This window comes from Dysidea avara, chromosome 7 (genome assembly GCF_963678975.1).
Source record: "Dysidea avara chromosome 7, odDysAvar1.4, whole genome shotgun sequence".
NCBI lineage: Eukaryota > Metazoa > Porifera > Demospongiae > Dictyoceratida > Dysideidae > Dysidea > Dysidea avara.
Genome location: NC_089278.1, coordinates 29,397,298 through 29,416,296, shown reverse-complemented (window position 1 = coordinate 29,416,296; position 18,999 = coordinate 29,397,298). Strand labels below are relative to the sequence as shown.

General features: G+C 41.4%; 2 protein-coding genes across 2 annotated transcripts in view; both read left to right on the top strand.

Moving 5' to 3' along the window:
* The first annotated feature begins 301 nt into the window (after positions 1-301).
* LOC136260594 (uncharacterized) overlaps positions 302-18,999 on the top strand; it is a 29,569-nt gene continuing 10,871 nt past the window's right edge. The window contains exon 1 of the mRNA XM_066054387.1: positions 302-940. The gene's annotated coding sequence lies outside the window, so the exon portion shown is untranslated. The remainder of the gene's footprint in view (positions 941-18,999) is intronic.
* Positions 9,652-18,337, top strand: LOC136261150 (uncharacterized). Its single transcript, XM_066055122.1, has 3 exons — positions 9,652-12,652; positions 12,709-14,867; positions 14,928-18,337. Exons 2-3 carry the CDS (start codon positions 12,773-12,775, stop codon positions 18,335-18,337), a joined length of 5,505 nt encoding a protein of 1,834 aa, XP_065911194.1. The 5' UTR covers positions 9,652-12,652; positions 12,709-12,772.

Genomic DNA, 18,999 nt, shown 5'->3' with positions numbered 1-18,999 from the left:
TTTTTTTTTTTTTTTTTTTGGTCTCACCTTACCAAACTATAGAAATAAGTCTGGGTCAGCCCAGCGGAGCCCCCCTCATATCAACTACTTCCTCCGCCGCTGGTAGGGCAAACCTATCGTGTCAAATCCCCACCGTTGGCCCCAGTTGCAACGCGGGATTAACTCGGGATTTGACAAAGCGAAGGAAGTTACAACAAAAAATATTTGGGCACTTACTGAACGATCGTCAAATGCCCCATAGTGGGGCAGCAGTTTCATGTTAATTCCCCCTGTAAAGCCCCACTTATGCCCGAGGGGGGGTGGTGGGGCAATACATTGATAGGTGCATAACTGAAACGCATCCCAAATTACTGTTTGTGCGCTACTACGCAAGTGCACACAACATTCAACTCGTTTGTGAATGGTGATAATAATACAATGATTTCTTGCGCGTTACAAGTAATTAATAAAATGATGCGCTAAAAATAAGGTATGCCCGAATCCCAAGGGGTTCCCCCGTATAGACACTAGGCCTTCACCGAACGAAAATATTAGATACAATTCTATATTTACCCTACACTACTCACGTGATAGTGCATTTCTCGAATCTAAAGACAGATTACCCGCTCAAAGTGACTTCGCAAGAGTCGCAACTCAGAAGTGACAAGTGATATGCAATGATGCTACAAACCTACGAGGTGATAAAGTGTTAAATGAACCAACTTTATTTTCCCAAGTTAATCACACTGGATCTTCGTACACTGGTACAGTGTAGTTTAATTTTTTTCACTTTTGTCAGTCGGTCAGATGATCCGTCACAAGCTTACAAATTCTGCTAACAGGAAAGGTATATAGTTGGGATTTCGTGCCAATACATGGCGTTTGAATTTCGCTGGCTGAAGTGAGTGAGCTCGTCATACTATGCCAGTGTGCTAGGACTGCAGCACAGACTGTAGCTGACGTAAGTAACTGTGACACATTCAGTGTTGGGAGTAACGCGTTACATAAGTAACTCATTACGTAATATTATTACTTTTGTGGTAACTACGTAATATTATTACTTTTGTGGTAACTAAGTAATATAACAAAATACGCTATGAAAACAGGTAATATAACCCAAGTTACTTTACTTACAAATGTAACGCGTTAACTAAGTAATATAGTTACTGTAACGAATCTAATATTACGTAATATTATTACTACAAGTAACGAAGTTACTAATCTCGTTAGTATTCCACTGAGTAACGCCTAGCCACAATGAAGTAATAAAGACTACTGAATGAGGCTTATTCACCAGCTTCTTACTTATAATCAAGATTTGCACATTGTCCAACAATGCAATCGTGTCACGTGATAAGTTGGTAGTTTCAAACGTGACAGCTTAAGGCTGTGGGCACAAAGTAATATGTGACCGTCTCAGCAAAAACCCGACTTGTTCGCACAATTAAAAAAATCTTTTTTATTCACTCAGCAATATCAGTAGTGTTCAAGGAATGGACCACCAAAGTTTCAGCCTTCTGTGGTGTGTAGTTTTGGAATTATAGCGCTAGACAGTAGGAAGAGCAAGATAATCGATTTGTACAGTGACTATACTGAAAATAAACTACAGGAGCTTACATTCGCAGCCATAACTTCTGTTTGGATTGGTCTACAACATTGCAATTTGGCTTAACACGTTCACCATGGATCAGTACATCAGCCAAGGTAAAGTATTAGCCCTGTAGATACTTGCGCAAATGGATATGAAGGTGGTTTCGTAGAAGAAACGATGACAATCTTGTTTACATTTACCGCATCGTAAACAAATGCATGTGACACGCATACCGTTGGAGCTAGGGAAACGAAACAAAGATTGTCGAACTCTTCATGAACAGGCGAATAAGATGGTATATGTGACCGGATTTCATATAACAAGGCTTCCACACACACAAAATCAAACTTACGATTTTACCAGAAATGGATTGCTGGTCTAATACACTATCATATTTCACACTGTACTTCCTTCAGCACTGGCAAGTCTGGTTTCTGTAGCAGCTTTCTTCCGACCCTGTCAAAGCCACGAGTGTGAGATTGGCACCATTAAATGGCCATGGCTTTGTGATAATGGTGTGTAGTGAGCTGGGACTTCACAGAGAGCTCGCCAATAGTGTTCTCAGTCAATTTGGAGTAATTTGAGGGCCATGGAGGGCCATGGAGAGCCCAAACTTGGCCTCTGGATTCCAATCGTCTTCTTACTTCATTCTATACCCGTATATTAAGACCACCGTCCACCCCCATCCTCCCACCCTATTACTACCGCCTGTGATATTATTACCCGCTCGAAAAAAGCTGCTCAAAACAGGGCAAATTTTGGGTATCAGAAATGTATACACCCACTCAGTGATAGCTAGTGAACAGATGAACAATTGGTGCGAATTTTGTTTGCACAGCTGTAGGCACTGGGAAGTTATTACACAATGATTCCTTAAAACCGCCATATCTCCTAACAAAGCTTTGTGAGTCGAAGCCTTGTTTTGTCAAATTCAGTCACATATGAATACATTATAGCCCATATAAAGTGTAACTTACCAATTGACGCTTGAAAACAGGGCCACACTTTAATACCAACCCATGGAACACAAGGAATAGCAAGAGGCAGCCAAACAAGCAATCTGTATTATTGTTAGATCACGTGATCTCACGTGATGCCTCTCATAATATTAAATGTGACCGGATTTCATATAACAAGGCTTCCACACACAAAATCAAACTTACAATTTTACCAGAAATGGATTGCTGGTCTAATACACTATCATATTTCACACTGTACTTCCTTCAGCACTGGCAAGTCTGGTTTCTGTAGCAGCTTTCTTCCGACCCTGTCAAAGCCACGAGTGTGAGATTGGCACCATTAAATGGCCATGGCTTTGTGATAATGGTGTGTAGTGAGCTGGGACTTCACAGAGAGCTCGCCAATAGTGTTCTCAGTCAATTTGGAGTAATTTGAGGGCCATGGAGGGCCATGGAGAGCCCAAACTTGGCCTCTGGATTCCAATCGTCTTCTTACTTCATTCTATACCCGTATATTAAGACCACCGTCCACCCCCACCCTCCCACCCTATTACTACCGCCTGTGATATTATTACCCACTCGAAAAAAGCTGCTCTAAACAGGGCAAATTTTGGGTATCAGAAATGTATACACCCACTCAGTGATAGCTAGTGAACAGATGAACAATTGGTGCAAATTTTGTTTGCACAGCTGTAGGCACTGGGAAGTTATTACACAATGATTCCTTAAAACCGCCATATCTCCTAACAAAGCTTTGTGCGTCGAAGCCTTGTTTTGTCAAATTCAGTCACATAGTTTTAATCGATTTGAGTCTTCCTTCTTCGAGTACTGGCTCGATAAAAACTTGCATAGTTTTTTTTGTAGCATGCCTAATTTTACGAATTATTTTTAAATTTCAATTTTCTCAATACGCATGGTTGTGCGAACAAGTCGGGTTTTTGCTGAGACGGTCACATATAATATGTAATATTATTACAGTTACTTTATTTTATTGGTAATATGTAACAGTAACTAAATAGTTCAGCTGCAAGTAATATGTAATATGTAACTAGTTACTTTTAAAAAGTAACTTGCCCATCACTGGACACATTGTATATTTTTACTAAAATATTCACAATGTAGTTCTACTGGATTGTGGACGAATTTGTTGGAGTACAGTTGTGGCACGTGCGATGATGCTCGACGAAAATATTTCCATTGATAGGTGATAACTGGTAGCAACCAGTAATGAAGTAGTTATCTATGTAGCTAGTTACATAAGCTGTGATAATACAACACTGTATGTTAGCTAGCCCATCACTGGGTCATTAGCCTTTTGTGCAATTATGAACAATGTCGAGTATTTTGTGGGGGATGCCCCCCACCACCGTCTGGCTAGCTACGCCCCTGAGCGCCATGCACACTCGCAGAAGAGAGCATGCAGTTGGCCAATGAAACTGCAGAAGACAGGAAGATAAGTCCTAGTTGACTATGCTTCCACACAGTTATGTAGCTATATACCGGCAGGCCACTGAGCCTCCCAACTTGAACTTTTTTCACATTCCTGTAGCTTGAGCATTTTGTATGTATTTGAATCGAGCGCGCGTGATAGTGAGACAAGCTTGAGGTGCTTTTCGTCGAGAAAAGCCTGGACAAGACGTTCGGCCTGTGCAGTTAACTGCGCGTTAAGAGGTTGTTTGTTTTTCTGTCATCGTTCTTCTCGCATCTTCGTCTCGTTTGTTTCTGTAAGTTTAATGTGCGTCATTTGGAGTAGAGGTCAGTTTGACCATTAACATTCAAGCATGGAAGATACCGATGATCCTGACCGCTTGTGGTGTTATTGCTAACAACCAGATAGAGGTCAGGGGATTATTTGGTGCGACCGTTGTGAGTACTGGTTTCACTGTGAATGTTTGGGGTTAGAGGATTCACAAATAGACACTTTAGTTAAAGACAATATTGACTTTATTTGTTACAATCCAGAATCTGTGTTTGTGAGCAAAGTGTATGAGGTGTATAGCTATAATGAAGTTATCCATTGGTGACGTAATTTGTTCTCTGTACTGCTTGGTAAGGCTGGTACTCAATTTACGGCTGGTACTCAATTTACGGCTGGTACTCAATTAAAAAAGCTACTCATTGTATGTCAATTTCCTTTCATTTTAGCCAATTTTGAGACCTCAATGGCCCAAAACTTGGCCTAATTCATCCCTACACCCTCCTTTTCAATTTCTGAACACCATCTTTCCTGCCATCCAGGCCCCCCGCCTCCCACCCATTTTGCAGCTCGCCATCCAGGTCCCCCGCTTCCCACCCATTTTGCAGCTCGCCTGATACAGTCAACCTCAGTTTAAAAACTATCTAAAATGGCAGGAAACTTAGTTGTTGGCTACTTGCACAGTGGATATGCTGTGGAAGGTAAAGAATTGGTCTAAAACGTGTGAAAATTTGGTACAAATAGCTTCAACTATTGGTGAGCTACAACACACTAAATACTTAAAACCGGGTTTCTCGATATTTTTAAATAGGTGATAAACCCGGTTTTCCCAGACTGGGTCACATACAGTCGATTGCAGAATTCTTGAAAAAAGTATGCCGTACCGTGAGTGTTTCTGTAAGGCTCCTTGTGAGTAAATTTTATTGCCCTTGCCATGGATTTAACAGCAATTGAACCACACTAATCTTTTTCCTTAATCTGGCTGATCCGGCATCACTACAAATAGTTGTCCAGCCCACTGAATGTTTACGACACAGGAAGAGAAATTTCAACATTTATGCAATCGACTGTACAACTGCAGATTTATAGCCAGATACTCTGTAACAGCTAACTTACCAATTTCAGCCATGAAACACGTCCAGAAGTAGTACCAGGGAATTTAGAACAGCCACAGCAGCCAGTTTATAACTTTGTATTATTGGGTGGATCATGTGATCTCACATGACACAATTGTAATTACATGTCATGAGGAGTACTATAAGCCTTTTCCATAATGACGTCACATTGATTTTCTATTATTATTATTATACTGGGCAGACAGCACCAGCTGATTGTGCCCAGGGGACAAGGTCTGTTCCAAACAATTACAAAAAATCAATAATTACAATAAAGCAGTATTAAGATAAGTATCTAATTGTTCCTGAAATAAATCTAGTGAGTTAGAATCAATAACATGTTGAGGGAGATCATTCCATTCTCTTATTGTTCTAGGGAAGAAACTGTTCATGTAAGCGTCTGTTCTGATATGTGTAAAATAGTAGGATTGATGATGATGAATTCTTGTGTTTGTGGAAATCGTAGTGAAATAATTAGGAAATTTTAGAGCTAAAAGGCCATTAATAGATTTGTACAACAAGGTAAGACACATCCTTTTACGACGGTGTTGTAATGTAAGCAAACTGAGACTTTGTAGCATGGTGGTAACACTGTGACTGAAATTATAGTCATTAAATATCCATCTAAGAGCTCTCCTTTGAATTTTTTCTATGGAGGCAATATGATTGTTATGGTAGGGATCCCACACAGAACTAGCATATTCAAGTGTTGGTCTGATGAGGTTAGTGTAGGCTAGTCTAGATTTGGTTTGCTGGGAGCAATTACACAAGTTCCGTTTAACAAAATTCAAAGTTCTGGTTGCTTTGGATGTGATGCTGTTAATATGTGGATTAAAAGTCATTGTTTGGTCAAATACTATACCCAGATATGGATGCTGCTCGACACTTTGTAGATTTTGGGTGTTGATGAAATAGTCTGTTAGTATTGGATTCATATCCTGTAACACTTCAAGGTAACACATTTTGAAACATTAAATTCCATTTGCCGCAATTGTGACCATTTGAACATGGTATTAAGATCACGTTGGAGTTCAGCAATGTCTTCTTCACATGAGATCACACGATACAATAGACAATCATCAGCAAACAGTCTTAAACTTGAAGATAAACCTTTTGCAATATCGTTAATATATACAAGAAATAAAAGTGGTCACAAGACTGTCCTTTGAGGTACTCCTGATTTTACTCATAACCATATAGAACACAATCCATTTACAACAACTCTTTGTACTCTCTGTGTTAACCAAGACTTGATCCAAGAATGTGTCCTATTCTGAATGCTATAAGATGACAGTTTGAGTAGTAAATGGCAATGGGGAACTGTATCGAACACTTTACAAAAGTCAAGGAATATAAGGTAGATCTGTTTCTGTTGGTCTAAATTGTGTGAAATGTCTTCTACTACTGATGCTAATGGGGCCTCACAGGAGTAGCCCAGCCTAAATCATACAGATATTGATTTAATATTTGATGCTGTTGAAAATGTTCCATGACTGAATGGTAAATAACATGCTCCATAACTTTACAGACAATTGAAGTGAGGGAGATAGGTCGGTACCGTAATTAGAAGGATTGCTTCTGTCGTTCTTCTTAAAAACTGGTGTAACATTTGCAGTAAGCCAATCACCAGGAACAGTTCCGGTTGACATAGATTGGGTAAAGATGACTTGGAGTATTGGTGCGATTTCTGCAGAACACTGTTTAAGTACCATTGATGGAATTTCATCTGGACCAAGTGATATATTTGTGTCTAGTTCGCAAAGTAATTTAAAAATGCCTTCAGTGGAAAATGATATTTCAGGCATAGATGGATATGAAGATTCTGCAGTTGGGATGTCAGTGAGATTTTCATTTGTAAATACTGAGTGAAACTGGTTGTTTAAAAGTTTGGCCTTGTCGAAACTATCAGTTACTTGTTTATCACCAGAAGATAGTGTTGATACCCCTACATGATCTTTCCTTAAGCTCTTGATATATTTCCAAAACTTTTTAAAGGTATTGTTGGAGTCATTCTCAAATAGCTGGCACTGATAGTTACTGTGGGCTGTTCTGATTTCCTTAGTTATCTCATTCTTGATTTTACAATAAGATGCTCAGGCACTGGGAGTTTGTGATCTTCTAGCAATATTGTAAAGCCGTTTGCGTTCTTTAATTTTGTACTTGATTTGACGATTTAACCATGGAATGTGATTAGATGATTGTACTTGTTTTTGAGGAATAAATTCATCCCAAGTTGCTTAATGGTATTCTTGAATTCTGTCCAGTTTGTTTCAACAGATTTAGCATATGGCTCTGAGGATAAGAAATTCTGTTGAAAAATTGATATATGCTCTCTTATTCTATCAAAATCTCCTCTGTGATACAGATAGACACTGTGACTGGAGTTTTGGTACCAGGGGGGTTTTGTATCAAAACAAAAAATACAGCTTCATGATCAGATATCCCTGGTATGACAGAAACAGATGTAACTCTAGCTGGATTAGTACAAAAAATCAGATCCAGAGTGTGATTATCACGAGTATTTTCATGTACTAATTGTTCCAAGTGAAAATCATTGACTATATCTAGTAAGGTATTATTACTTGTAGGCCATAAGCTGGGCTGGGATTAACCTGACCACGTCCCATGAAATATGAGGTAGATTAAAATCTCCTTCTAAGATTATAACAGGATAATTAGCTTCTTTTTCAGCTATTACCTTTAAAGATTCATTTAATGATAGTAAAGGCTCCATTTCACAGTTTGGTGGTCTATAAAAAGAACATATGAAGACAGGCTGTGATTCCTGTGTTAGTAGTTTCTGATCATCCAAATAAATTCAGCATCACTGTTAATTGATAAGCTCTCAACCGTGGCAGTGAGATGGTTCTTTACACCAATGAATACTCCTCCTCCACCTAAGGTTCTGTCCCTTCTGAATATGTTATAGGCTGATGGTAATATTTCAGAGGAGTTGAAGGTTTCATCTAGATGAGACTCACATCCTATAACAATGTCGGCTTTGTGTTCGTTTAAAAGGACCAAAAGGTTAGCTCTTTTTGATGCACTTCTGATACTACGGCAGTTAAGACTAATAATTTTGAGATTGTGTGAAGAATCAGGGTTATTGTGTAAGGAAATTAAGTTTGAGTTATTCTGGGTATAAAAGTTAGTAGTTCGTGGTAGTACTTTGGAGCTAGGAGATTTGAATACCAACTGAGATCCTTCTACTTTACAATGGGTCTGGTTATCAACAAAAATGCTAAAGTTCCGCAATTTTATTCGCTTACGTTCAACACCCTTTTGGATTAGAGACCACCGCTCCTTCAATAATAGTGACTCCTTTGCTTGTTCATCAGCAGACAGATCGGGTTTCAAAAAGATTCCTGACTTGAGCTTTGATTTATTCCTAAGTACATTGCTGATATCAATAGAGCGGAGAAATTTAACTAGTAATGGTCTTGGTTTAGTTCTGTTGTCTCTAAATTTTCCAAGACGATAGATGTCTTTGAAAGCTGAGGATTTGATTTCATCATCAATGTCTGATAAGGACTTGAGTACATGTTCTACATCGTGCTTTTGGTGAGATGGCCTGTCAGTATTTGGAGGTGACTCAGGAATGCCATACACAACTACGTTAAACTTTTTATCTGGAAGACTGGTTACTGAAGGTAACCTAGTTGTAGGTGATGGTACTGGAGAGGCAGACTGAGGAGCACTGGCTTTTTCATTCTTTAATTTGTCTTCTATTTCTTGTATTCTTTTATCTAGCAAGTCTTGCTTTTCTTGGACATCTTTGAAAAAGTTTAGGGCCATTGTGACCTTTGGTCTACATGAACTACAGAAAAACATGATATTTGGGGAGCAATCAGTAATTACTGCAAATTCTTCTGTTGTTACTCCAGCACATTCACGGTGCTCCCACTTAAAACAACTTTCACACTGTATACTGCCTTCATCCGCATTTTTACTGCATGAAATACATAGAATACAACTTGTACCTTCCTTGTCTTTGGTCTTTTTGCTGGGAGGAGTTCCTCCTCTGGGTTTGTCATGTTTTAGTGCCATCTATTAGCAGTTTTTAGCATTTTCTAGCATTGTAAACTCCACTAAAACAACAGAGATAATCCACATACTCCAACCCACAATAGATTTTTGGGGGGTGCTCTTATAGTTTCGAGCATTGCATCCTATGACGACAAGTTTTTCATAAACCATTTTGTAGTTAATAAAGGATGATATTGAAGCGAAGTTACCAGGTATGGTTACAACGTATATAAAGGAACTTGCAAGCCAATGTGTCACCTCCAGCCACAATTCCACCAGAGGTAATGGTGACTTCTTATCGTCCAGACCTTGTATTTTACAATACTGCCACCAACTCTATTGCCTTACTTGAGTTGACCTGTCCATTGGATTCAGAACACCATCTTCAGACAGCCAGGTTACGTAAGCAGAACAAAGTAGAGTATCAGCAACTGTTAGCAGAATTAGATCGTTTGAATGTTTCTAACTATTACGAAACTCTTGAAATCAGCGTTCTAGGCCACTACCATCCTTCTTGTGTAAAAACTTATGGAACCTGTTACATTTTGTTCACCAGGATATTAGTGTCAAAAGCAGCTCTAAGGAAAATTTTGGATTCTGCTTTGCAGAAGTGTATTATAGCATCTCAAAGAATATTTATGGCTAGGGATTGTCGTGAGTGGTTTCCTGCCTCCCCAGACTGACTCTTTAGTTAGTTAAATGTACATGCATGTATACTTAGTTTATGTTTTGTACTCCCTTGCCATGCCCACCCAGGTGTTTTTAACCAACCCTGTCTAGTGGTCGCATGTGACCGAGGATTCCTTAATGTTAATGTAAATGTTTGTGTTAATGATGGTTTTCTCTCTCTAATGTTATTTCTACTCAACCTTCAAAAACCAGCCTAAATTTTCAAAGCCCACGTAAACGATTTTATTCCGCTGCGTTATACCCATACCTGTTAGTTTTAGCTCGATATCTTCTTCCTGGATCACACAAACGATTGATTTTCATTTGTCACCCAATATCACCTGTACTTGAAAACATTAGAGTCCCCAAATGGAGCTCGCCATTTTTTCTTCTGATGTCATTATGGAAAGGCTAATTTATCTGGGAAATTTCCTGGCTTTATGAAAATGTGCACAATATTGCCAATTTTGGGGGCTGCGCCGCTATACTAACAGACGTGGCGGCCAGTTAGGGGAGTCTACATACCGAAATTGGAAGGAAATCGCTCCAGCCATTTCTGAGATACAAACGATCAAAGTTTCGTGTTCTTTTTTCTTCGTTTATCAAGACACGGTAGTGTGTCGTGTGGCCTAAGAAGCTGGCGCACCACATCGTGAGTATATTGACAGGAAGAAAGAAAACGCGATTTTCACACCTTTGTAGCTCCGTAATCCTTCATCCAATTGGAACCAGTTTTGCTGCAGAGGTTCCCTCCAGGTAGGCCACCCCACTTACCAAATGTGAAGAAAATCGTCTTAGCCATTTCCGAGATATGAGTGCCCAAATGTTAGTTTTTATTTCTTCGTTTTTTTTTTCTTCTTATTCTTCGTCTTTTCGCACACTTTGAACAATTGCTATAAAACACAAACGCGTATTCCGACCGCCTTGAAATTTAGCACACATAAAGAGAGTCCAACGACAAATCCTAGTATCAAATTTGGTGCACATTCGGTGAAAGGTTCAGGAGTTATGATCGATTATTCACGTAAAACAAGATCGATTTGTTGTCACGCCTACAGGGTAAACCGCTTCATAGAATGAGTTGAAATTCGGTTTGTGGATAGATCAACCATTGTAAGGAGTGCCTTTTGGTGGTTTGAAAACAATCGAAATTAAGATCATGGAGATATGACATGAAACCGAAGGTGTGTAACAATTGCGCAATCGAGATTCGTGAATAAAAATACCAATAATTTTCACGCCTACCAGGCAAACCGCTTAGAGCAGTGAGCTGAAAATTGGTATGTAGCTGGAATAGTCATCGTAGAAAGTCCTTGCAGTAGTATAGAACAATCGGTTTGCAAACCACTGACTTATGATTCCAAAGCCAACTCCGTGTAGCAAATGCGAGATCGAAATACTCTAATAGAACAGTCACCCTAATAGAGCATTCAGCTAGTTCATGACTTACTCCATTATAGATTTCTATTACATTGCAAGTTATGCTGTAGGGAGTTCAGCAGCAACCAGTTAATATTTTAGACAGTTCAGCTACAAGCAAGTCACCTTGCAGAGAGTTCAGCTACAAAGAAACCATCCTGTGGAGAGTTCAGCTACAAACAAATCAACCTGTAGAGAGTTCAGCTACAAACAAGTCGCCCTGCAGAGAGTTGGGCTACAAAGAAACCATCATGTAGAGAGTTCAGCTGCAAACATATCACCCTGCAGAGAGTTCAGCTACGAATAGATCACCCTGTACAGAGTTCAGCTAGATGAAGTTACCTTGTAGAGAGTTCAGCTACAAAGAAACCACCATGTAGAGACTTCAGCTACAAACAAATCATCCTGTAGAGAATTCAGCTACAAACAAATCGCCCTGTAGAGGGATCAGCGAGAACATGGATTCAGAGCTAACCATTCATGTGTAACCCAACTCATCACACTATCTGAAGATATCTCCTTTGCTTTAGACCACCAAAAACAAATAGACATCATCCTATTAGACTTTTCCAAAGCATTTGACACAGTACCACACCAGCGACTACTAACCAAATTAAGATTCTATGAATTAATTGTAATAGTTACAATTGGATCCAAACTTGGCTTACTCACCGCTCCCATTGTGTTGTGTTAGATAGCGAATCCTCAAGTCCAGTACCGGTGCTTTCTGGAGTACCACAAGGCAGAGTGCTCGGACCATTAATGTTTCTGTTGTACATTAATGACATTACTAAAGATATCAACTCACCACTCCGCTTGTTTGCTGATGATTGTCTACTTTACAGAGTTATTAACAGTGCAGAAGATGCCAACATGCTTCAAGAAGACCTGAATAGGTTATCAGAATGGGAAAACACCTGGCAACTTAGATTAAATGTTAGTAAATGTACTGTCATACGTTGTACAAGATCCTTGACACCATTCAATCACTGTCGCGACGCCGGAACATTGAACTATGTAGCTAATTAACTCATTTAGTAATAATACTGTACGTATGATCACGTGCCATTAGAGATTCTATTGTGGGTTGTACATGTGCGCGTGCTCGACTTGAATCCCTCTACCGCTCGCTGATCCTGAGGAGAACCTGACGTTTCTACGTTTAGTCACACATCATTTTTGGTGCTGTGACCCACAGGTACGCTGAACGCTATAACACAACCGCCGCTACATTTTTGGTGCTGTGACCCACAGGTACGCTGAACGCTATAACACAACCGCCGCTACATTTTTGGTGCTGTGGACTTAGTAACGGATCATGGCAGAAGTCAAGCGAGCCATAAGTTCTCGAAGAGGGTATCACACACACTTGAAGAAACTTTTGCAGAGTGTAGAAGAGTGTCTTTCTACTACTACTACGTCGCCCCTCACCACAGATCAAATAGCGACTCTGAGGGACCTGCACGAGCAACTTACCCGTAAGGACAGTCTCATAGCTGCACTAGATACGAAGATTCTTGAAGCTCTGGAAAATGATGAAGAAATAGAGGCTGAAATAGTACAAACAGAAGAGATTACGTCACTGATATCCACTGCTAAGGCCAAGATTACACACCGCCTTACTCCCACTAGTGCAGAAGCAGCAGCAGCTCGACATGAAGAGACACTTCCAGCAACCCACTCCCCTCCTGCTCCTCCAGAATGCCCCATTAGAGAACCTGTCTCACTCACCCGTCTCCCTAAATTGGACTTGCCCCACTTTTCAGGCAACCCACTTTTCTGGCAAGCGTTTTGGGACAGCTTTGAGGCAGCCGTACACAGCAATACAGCTCTGACTGGAGTCCAGAAACTGAGCTACCTTCGGGCTCAACTCAAGGGGGACGCATCCAAAGTTATTGCCGGTTTTCAACTTACCAATGCTAACTACACTCATTCAGTAGCTCTATTACAAGAACGCTTTGGCCAATCATACAAGCAGATTGATGCACATATGCAAGCTCTCATTAATCTTCCCACTCCTAGTCAGTCATACACAAGTTTACGTGAGTTTCATGATACTATAGAAAGTCATATTCGTAGTCTGGCATCACTCGGGAAGACTGAAGACTCCTATGGCAGTTTGCTTGTCTCAATCATCTTTGGAAAGCTCCCTGGAAAGGTGAAGCAAAACCTAGCAAGAGCACATGGCAAGAGAGAATGGACTGTTACCGAGTTACAAGCTGCAGTTCTTAATGAGCTATACATTCTTGAAATGGGTTCCCAAGTAGAAGAGAAACTGCCACCAACAGCAGCATTTGTTGCAGGAACTAGCAAACCAATCGTCAAATCAAAGGCTCAGTGCCCCTTCTGTAAGGGACCTCATGCTCCTTCTCTATGTACCACTATCACAGACCCTAAGCAGCGCACTGACATCATACGCCAGGACAGATTGTGTTTCAACTGTTTAGGACACCATAAGATCTCCAGTTGTAACTCGAAACATCGTTGTCACCACTGTTGCCGTAAACATCATACGAGCCTTTGCTCTCTTGGAGACCAGAGTAACTACACAGTTAATCCACCTAGCACTCCAATCAACACTGTACGGCAGCAGAACAACAGTACAACTCAACCTGTTCAACTTCAACCTGCTGGTGTACATTCTGTGACTTCTACTCCATCTCAGTCCACTGGTGTATGTCCTACAAGTTCTGCTCAACATCAACCGGTTTCTCAGCTCCAACCTGCTACTCAATTTACTCAGCTTCAGCCAACTGCTCAACCTACTGGAACATACTCTGTGACCCTCCCTCCCCAGCATAGCAATGCTTGCCTACTCAAGACAGCTGTAGCGAGAGTCACAAGTCGAAACAGATGTGTAGAAGCTAACATTTTGCTGGACGAAGGGTCTCAAAGGTCATTCGTCACTGAAGAACTAGCTAGCATTCTAGATCTCCAACCTTACTCTAAGGAGCTCCTCACTATTTCATCATTTGGGACCAAGCACCCAGTGAGTCACCATCTTAATGTTAGCAGGGTCACATTGCTCACTAGAAGTGGAGAAGAATTAGAATTGTCTGTCCTTGTAGTGCCATTCATTGCAACACCACTTCAGAACTGCACCAGCCTTGATTTTTCAGAACTTCCTCACCTTCAAGGCCTACAGCTAGCTCATCCCCTCATTTCAGACAGTGAGTTTGCAATTTCACTTTTAATAGGAGCAGACTTCTATTGGGACATAGTTGGAGATAAGATTATTCGTGGCAGCGGACCAACTGCAGTTGAGTCGAAGCTAGGATACCTTCTTTCAGGCCCAACACATCAGGGACACCCCTATTCCATGGCTACCAATGTTTCAATGATCGCTACCCCAACTCAGGGTGACTTTGACCTGGAACGATTCTGGACTCTGGAATCAATCGGAATTTCACAAGGTGATGACACTGTTGAAGTTAACGTGATGGAGAATTATCTTTCCTCCTGTGTCACATGAGCTACTGACGGGGCATACGTAGCCAGGTTCCCATGGAGAACACATCACCCTCCTCTTCCCAGTAATTACACTGTGGCAGAGCGCAGAACACGACAACTAGCAAAGAGACTTGCTACTCAGCCTAAGCTACTGCAACTGTACCACCAGATTATTGCTGATCAAGAAGCCAGAGATTTCATTGAACGAGTTGACACATCAAGTGAGTATGCTGACACACATTACATCCCACACCATGCAGTAGAGAAAGATTCACCAACTACACCCATTAGAATTGTTTTTGATTGTAGTTGCCGACAGTCAGCTAGTCACCCCTCACTGAATGACTGCCTAGAGATTGGTGTGCCATGCAGTAATGATTTATGTTCCATCCTCATTCGCTTCAGGGTTCATCAATTTGGGTTCTCGGGTGATATTGAGAAAGCCTTTCTGAACATACGCTTGCACCCAGACAATAGAGATTACACCAGGTTTTTCTGGTTATCCAACCCTGCAGACCCGTCTAGCCAGTTTCATATTTATCGTTTCAAGGTAGTACCCTTTGGAGCAACTAGTTCCCCGTTCATACTTAACGCAGTTCTTCAACATCACCTCAAACAACACAATACAGCTGTATCTCGTGACATGCAAATAAGTTTGTATGTTGATAACATCATAACTGGCTGTGATACAGAAGATGCAGCTGTTGACTATTACAAACAGGCACGAGCTATTATGTGTAGTGGAATGTTCAACCTCCGCAGCTGGTCCTCCAATAGTAACAAACTTATGACCAATGCTGTTCAAGACAAGACTGCTGATGATCACAACACTGTTAATGTTTTAGGGCTCCAGTGGGACCCAACCAATGATTTACTGTCGCTGGTAGCAAAGCCGTTTCTACTCACGAACAACCACTTGATCACAAAGAGACAAGTACTTCAAGCTGCATCGAAGATTTTTGACCCGTTTGGTTTCATCTCCCCAGTCGTAGTTCGAGCCAAGATTCTCATACAGAAACTGTGGCAACTTAAGGTGACATGGGACGAGCCACTGAATGATGATTTACAGGCGGAATGGAAGAATGTTGCTACTGATCTTAATGTTGCACACCTGTTTTCAGTGAGTAGGCGTTATTTTGCCATACACATAGATCACCCTTCTATCCACTGCTTTGTGGATGCCAGTCAGCAAGCATATGGAGCCATAGTGTTCCTTGTACAGGGTAAACAAGTATCCTTTGTCCTAGCCAAGACCCGTGTGGCACCTTTAAAGACTCTTACTATACCTCGTCTAGAGCTGATGGCAGCACTGGTTGCTACACGACTCACTAATTTTGTGTTGGAAGCCATTCCTACCTGTGACCCCTCAATCTTCGTATGGTCTGACAGTCAGATTGTGCTGCATTGGGTCAGTAGTCAGAAACCTCTCCCTACCTTTGTGAACCGTCGCATAACTGAGATGAAGTCACTGTTACCTAATGCCACCTGGAAGTACTGTCCTACGGCAGAAAACCCGGCAGATTTGCTTTCTAGAGGTACAACTATTGATGCTTTGATGTCTTCATCACTTTGGAACCATGGTCCCAAGTGGCTTCCTGATCCATCTGAATGGCCATCACCTCAACTGCTACCCATACCACCCCTTGTTCTCGCTGCTGCTGTGGAAACAGAGTTTGTACCATCTAAACCCACACTGCCAGACACTGGTCTACACTGTGTTATTTCAATTAAACGCTACAGCACTCTGCGTAAGTTACTAGCTGTTACAGCGTATGTTATTCGCTTTACAGATAGTTTGAGAGCACCAGCAGACCAGAGACGTATTGGACCTATCAGTGCAGAGGAGTATGCAATGGCAAGGTTAAGATGGCTCAAGGACACTCAACAGTCTGTGTATGACAAGGAGATTGACAATCTGCAACAGTTGACCAGACGGTCCAAAACACCAAGATTGCTACTTGTTCGACAACTACGACTCCTTATTGATGCTAAGGGATTTCTACGTTGTGGTGGTCGCATTCATAATGCTCCGTTGAGTGATCTGACGAAATTTCCTTACCTTCTACCAGCAAAGCACCCCTTTTCTAGACTCATTATCTGGGATATTCATAGAGACCTCTACCATTCTGGTACCAACGCCACACTGACGGCTCTGCGGCAAACCTATTGGATCCCTGCCGCCAGACAATATATCAAGTCTGCTCTCCGGACCTGTGTTATATGCCGCCGAGTTTCTGGGAAGCCGTATCCTACACCAGATCCAGCACCACTGCCTTCCATACGAACACAGAATGTTCGCCCATTCACCTATAGCGGAGTAGACTTCTCTGGAGCACTGTATGTGCGACATAGAGGGGAGGAACTTAAGGTCTATTTGTGTTTGTTTACATGCGCCACTTCACGCGCTCTACATTTAGAGATTGTACAGGACCTAAGTACAGAGACTTTTCTCCTAGCATTTCGTAAGTTTGCAGCAAGACTATCGCTCCCCACTATGATGATTTCAGACAATGCTTCGACATACCTCTCTGCTGCAGATGAATTAAAGGCACTAATGCAGTCACCAGAAGTAAAGAGAGAGCTGGGTAAGCGAGGAGTTAGCTGGAAATTTATCCCTAAGAAGGCCCCATGGTGGGGCGGTTTCTGGGAACGGATGGTGGGACTTACAAAATCAGCGTTGAAGAAAGTTCTTGGTAGACGGCACATATCACTGACCACTTTAGAGACAGTCATTGTGGAGATTGAGGCAGCACTTAACGACCGACCGCTGACATTTGTTTCTTCAGAGCAAGGGGATATAGAACCACTAACACCCGCACACTTACTGCATGGAAGACGAATAACGTGCCTCCCCCATGAAGTGGTAGAGGAGGATGAGTTCACAGATCCTACCTATGGAGAAGTTTGTGGTAATGCTAAGCTACTTGCAACTATACTGCAGAATTTCCAGAAACGTTGGCGTCATGAGTATTTGACATCCCTAAGGGAAGTTCATAGAGCTACTGGTAGCAACTCCCAAACTGTCAGAACAGGAGATGTAGTACTCATCCATGATGATACACCTCGCGCCACTTGGAAGATGGGAATTGTGGAAGATTTGATGACTGGAGGAGATGGCATAGTACGAGCAGTAACACTGCGCACTGCTTCCGGATTGACCAATCGACCTGTCACAAAGCTTTACCCCCTGGAACTGACCGTGACAACACAGCCCGAGTTTGAGCAGTCAAAGATCCACCAGACAGAGAAGGTTGATGCTACAACTGCAAAGTCATCAGATCTTGCTACACTTGATTGTACTACACCTATGGGGTTATCAACCAGTACCAGACCACAGCGATTAGCTGCACGTAAAGCCACTGTGAAGATGAAGAAGTGGACTAGAACACTAGCTTGCTGCCCCCCGGAGGATGTCGCGACGCCGGAACATTGAACTATGTAGCTAATTAACTCATTTAGTAATAATACTGTACGTATGATCACGTGCCATTAGAGATTCTATTGTGGGTTGTACATGTGCGCGTGCTCGACTTGAATCCCTCTACCGCTCGCTGATCCTGAGGAGAACCTGACGTTTCTACGTTTAGTCACACATCATTTTTGGTGCTGTGACCCACAGGTACGCTGAACCCTATAACACAACCGCCGCTACAATCACGTCTATACCCTCAATAATCACATCTTAAATCTATCTGATCAACATACTTACTTGGGAGTAATCCTTAATACATCACTATCTTGGTCACCACACATTTCTAGTATTGTTACTAAAGCATCTAAAACACTTAATTTCCTGAAACGTAACTTAAACAAATGTTCAGAACAAGTTAAAGAATTTGCTTATCTAACAATGGTCAGGCCACAACTAGAATATGCATCTGACGTCTGGAACCCTCACCAAACTGGAGATATTGTAGAGCTAGAAAAAATACAACGAAAAGCAGCACGCTGGGTAATGAATGATTATGGTAGACTTAGTTCTGTCACCTCAATGTTAAATCAGCTTTCATGGCCAACTCTCCAGACTCGCCGCAAATTATCTCGACTACAAACTTTACACAAAATTTTTTACCAACAAATATCACTTACAATTCC

Excerpts from the sequence above, each read along its gene's own strand:
- LOC136261150 (XM_066055122.1), top strand. The coding sequence starts at position 12,773 with ATGGCAGAAGTCAAGCGAGCCATAAGTTCTCGAAGAGGGTATCACACA. Across the intron at positions 14,868-14,927 it reads ATCAATCGGAATTTCACAAG|CTACTGACGGGGCATACGTA; the intron begins GTGATGACACTG and ends GTGTCACATGAG.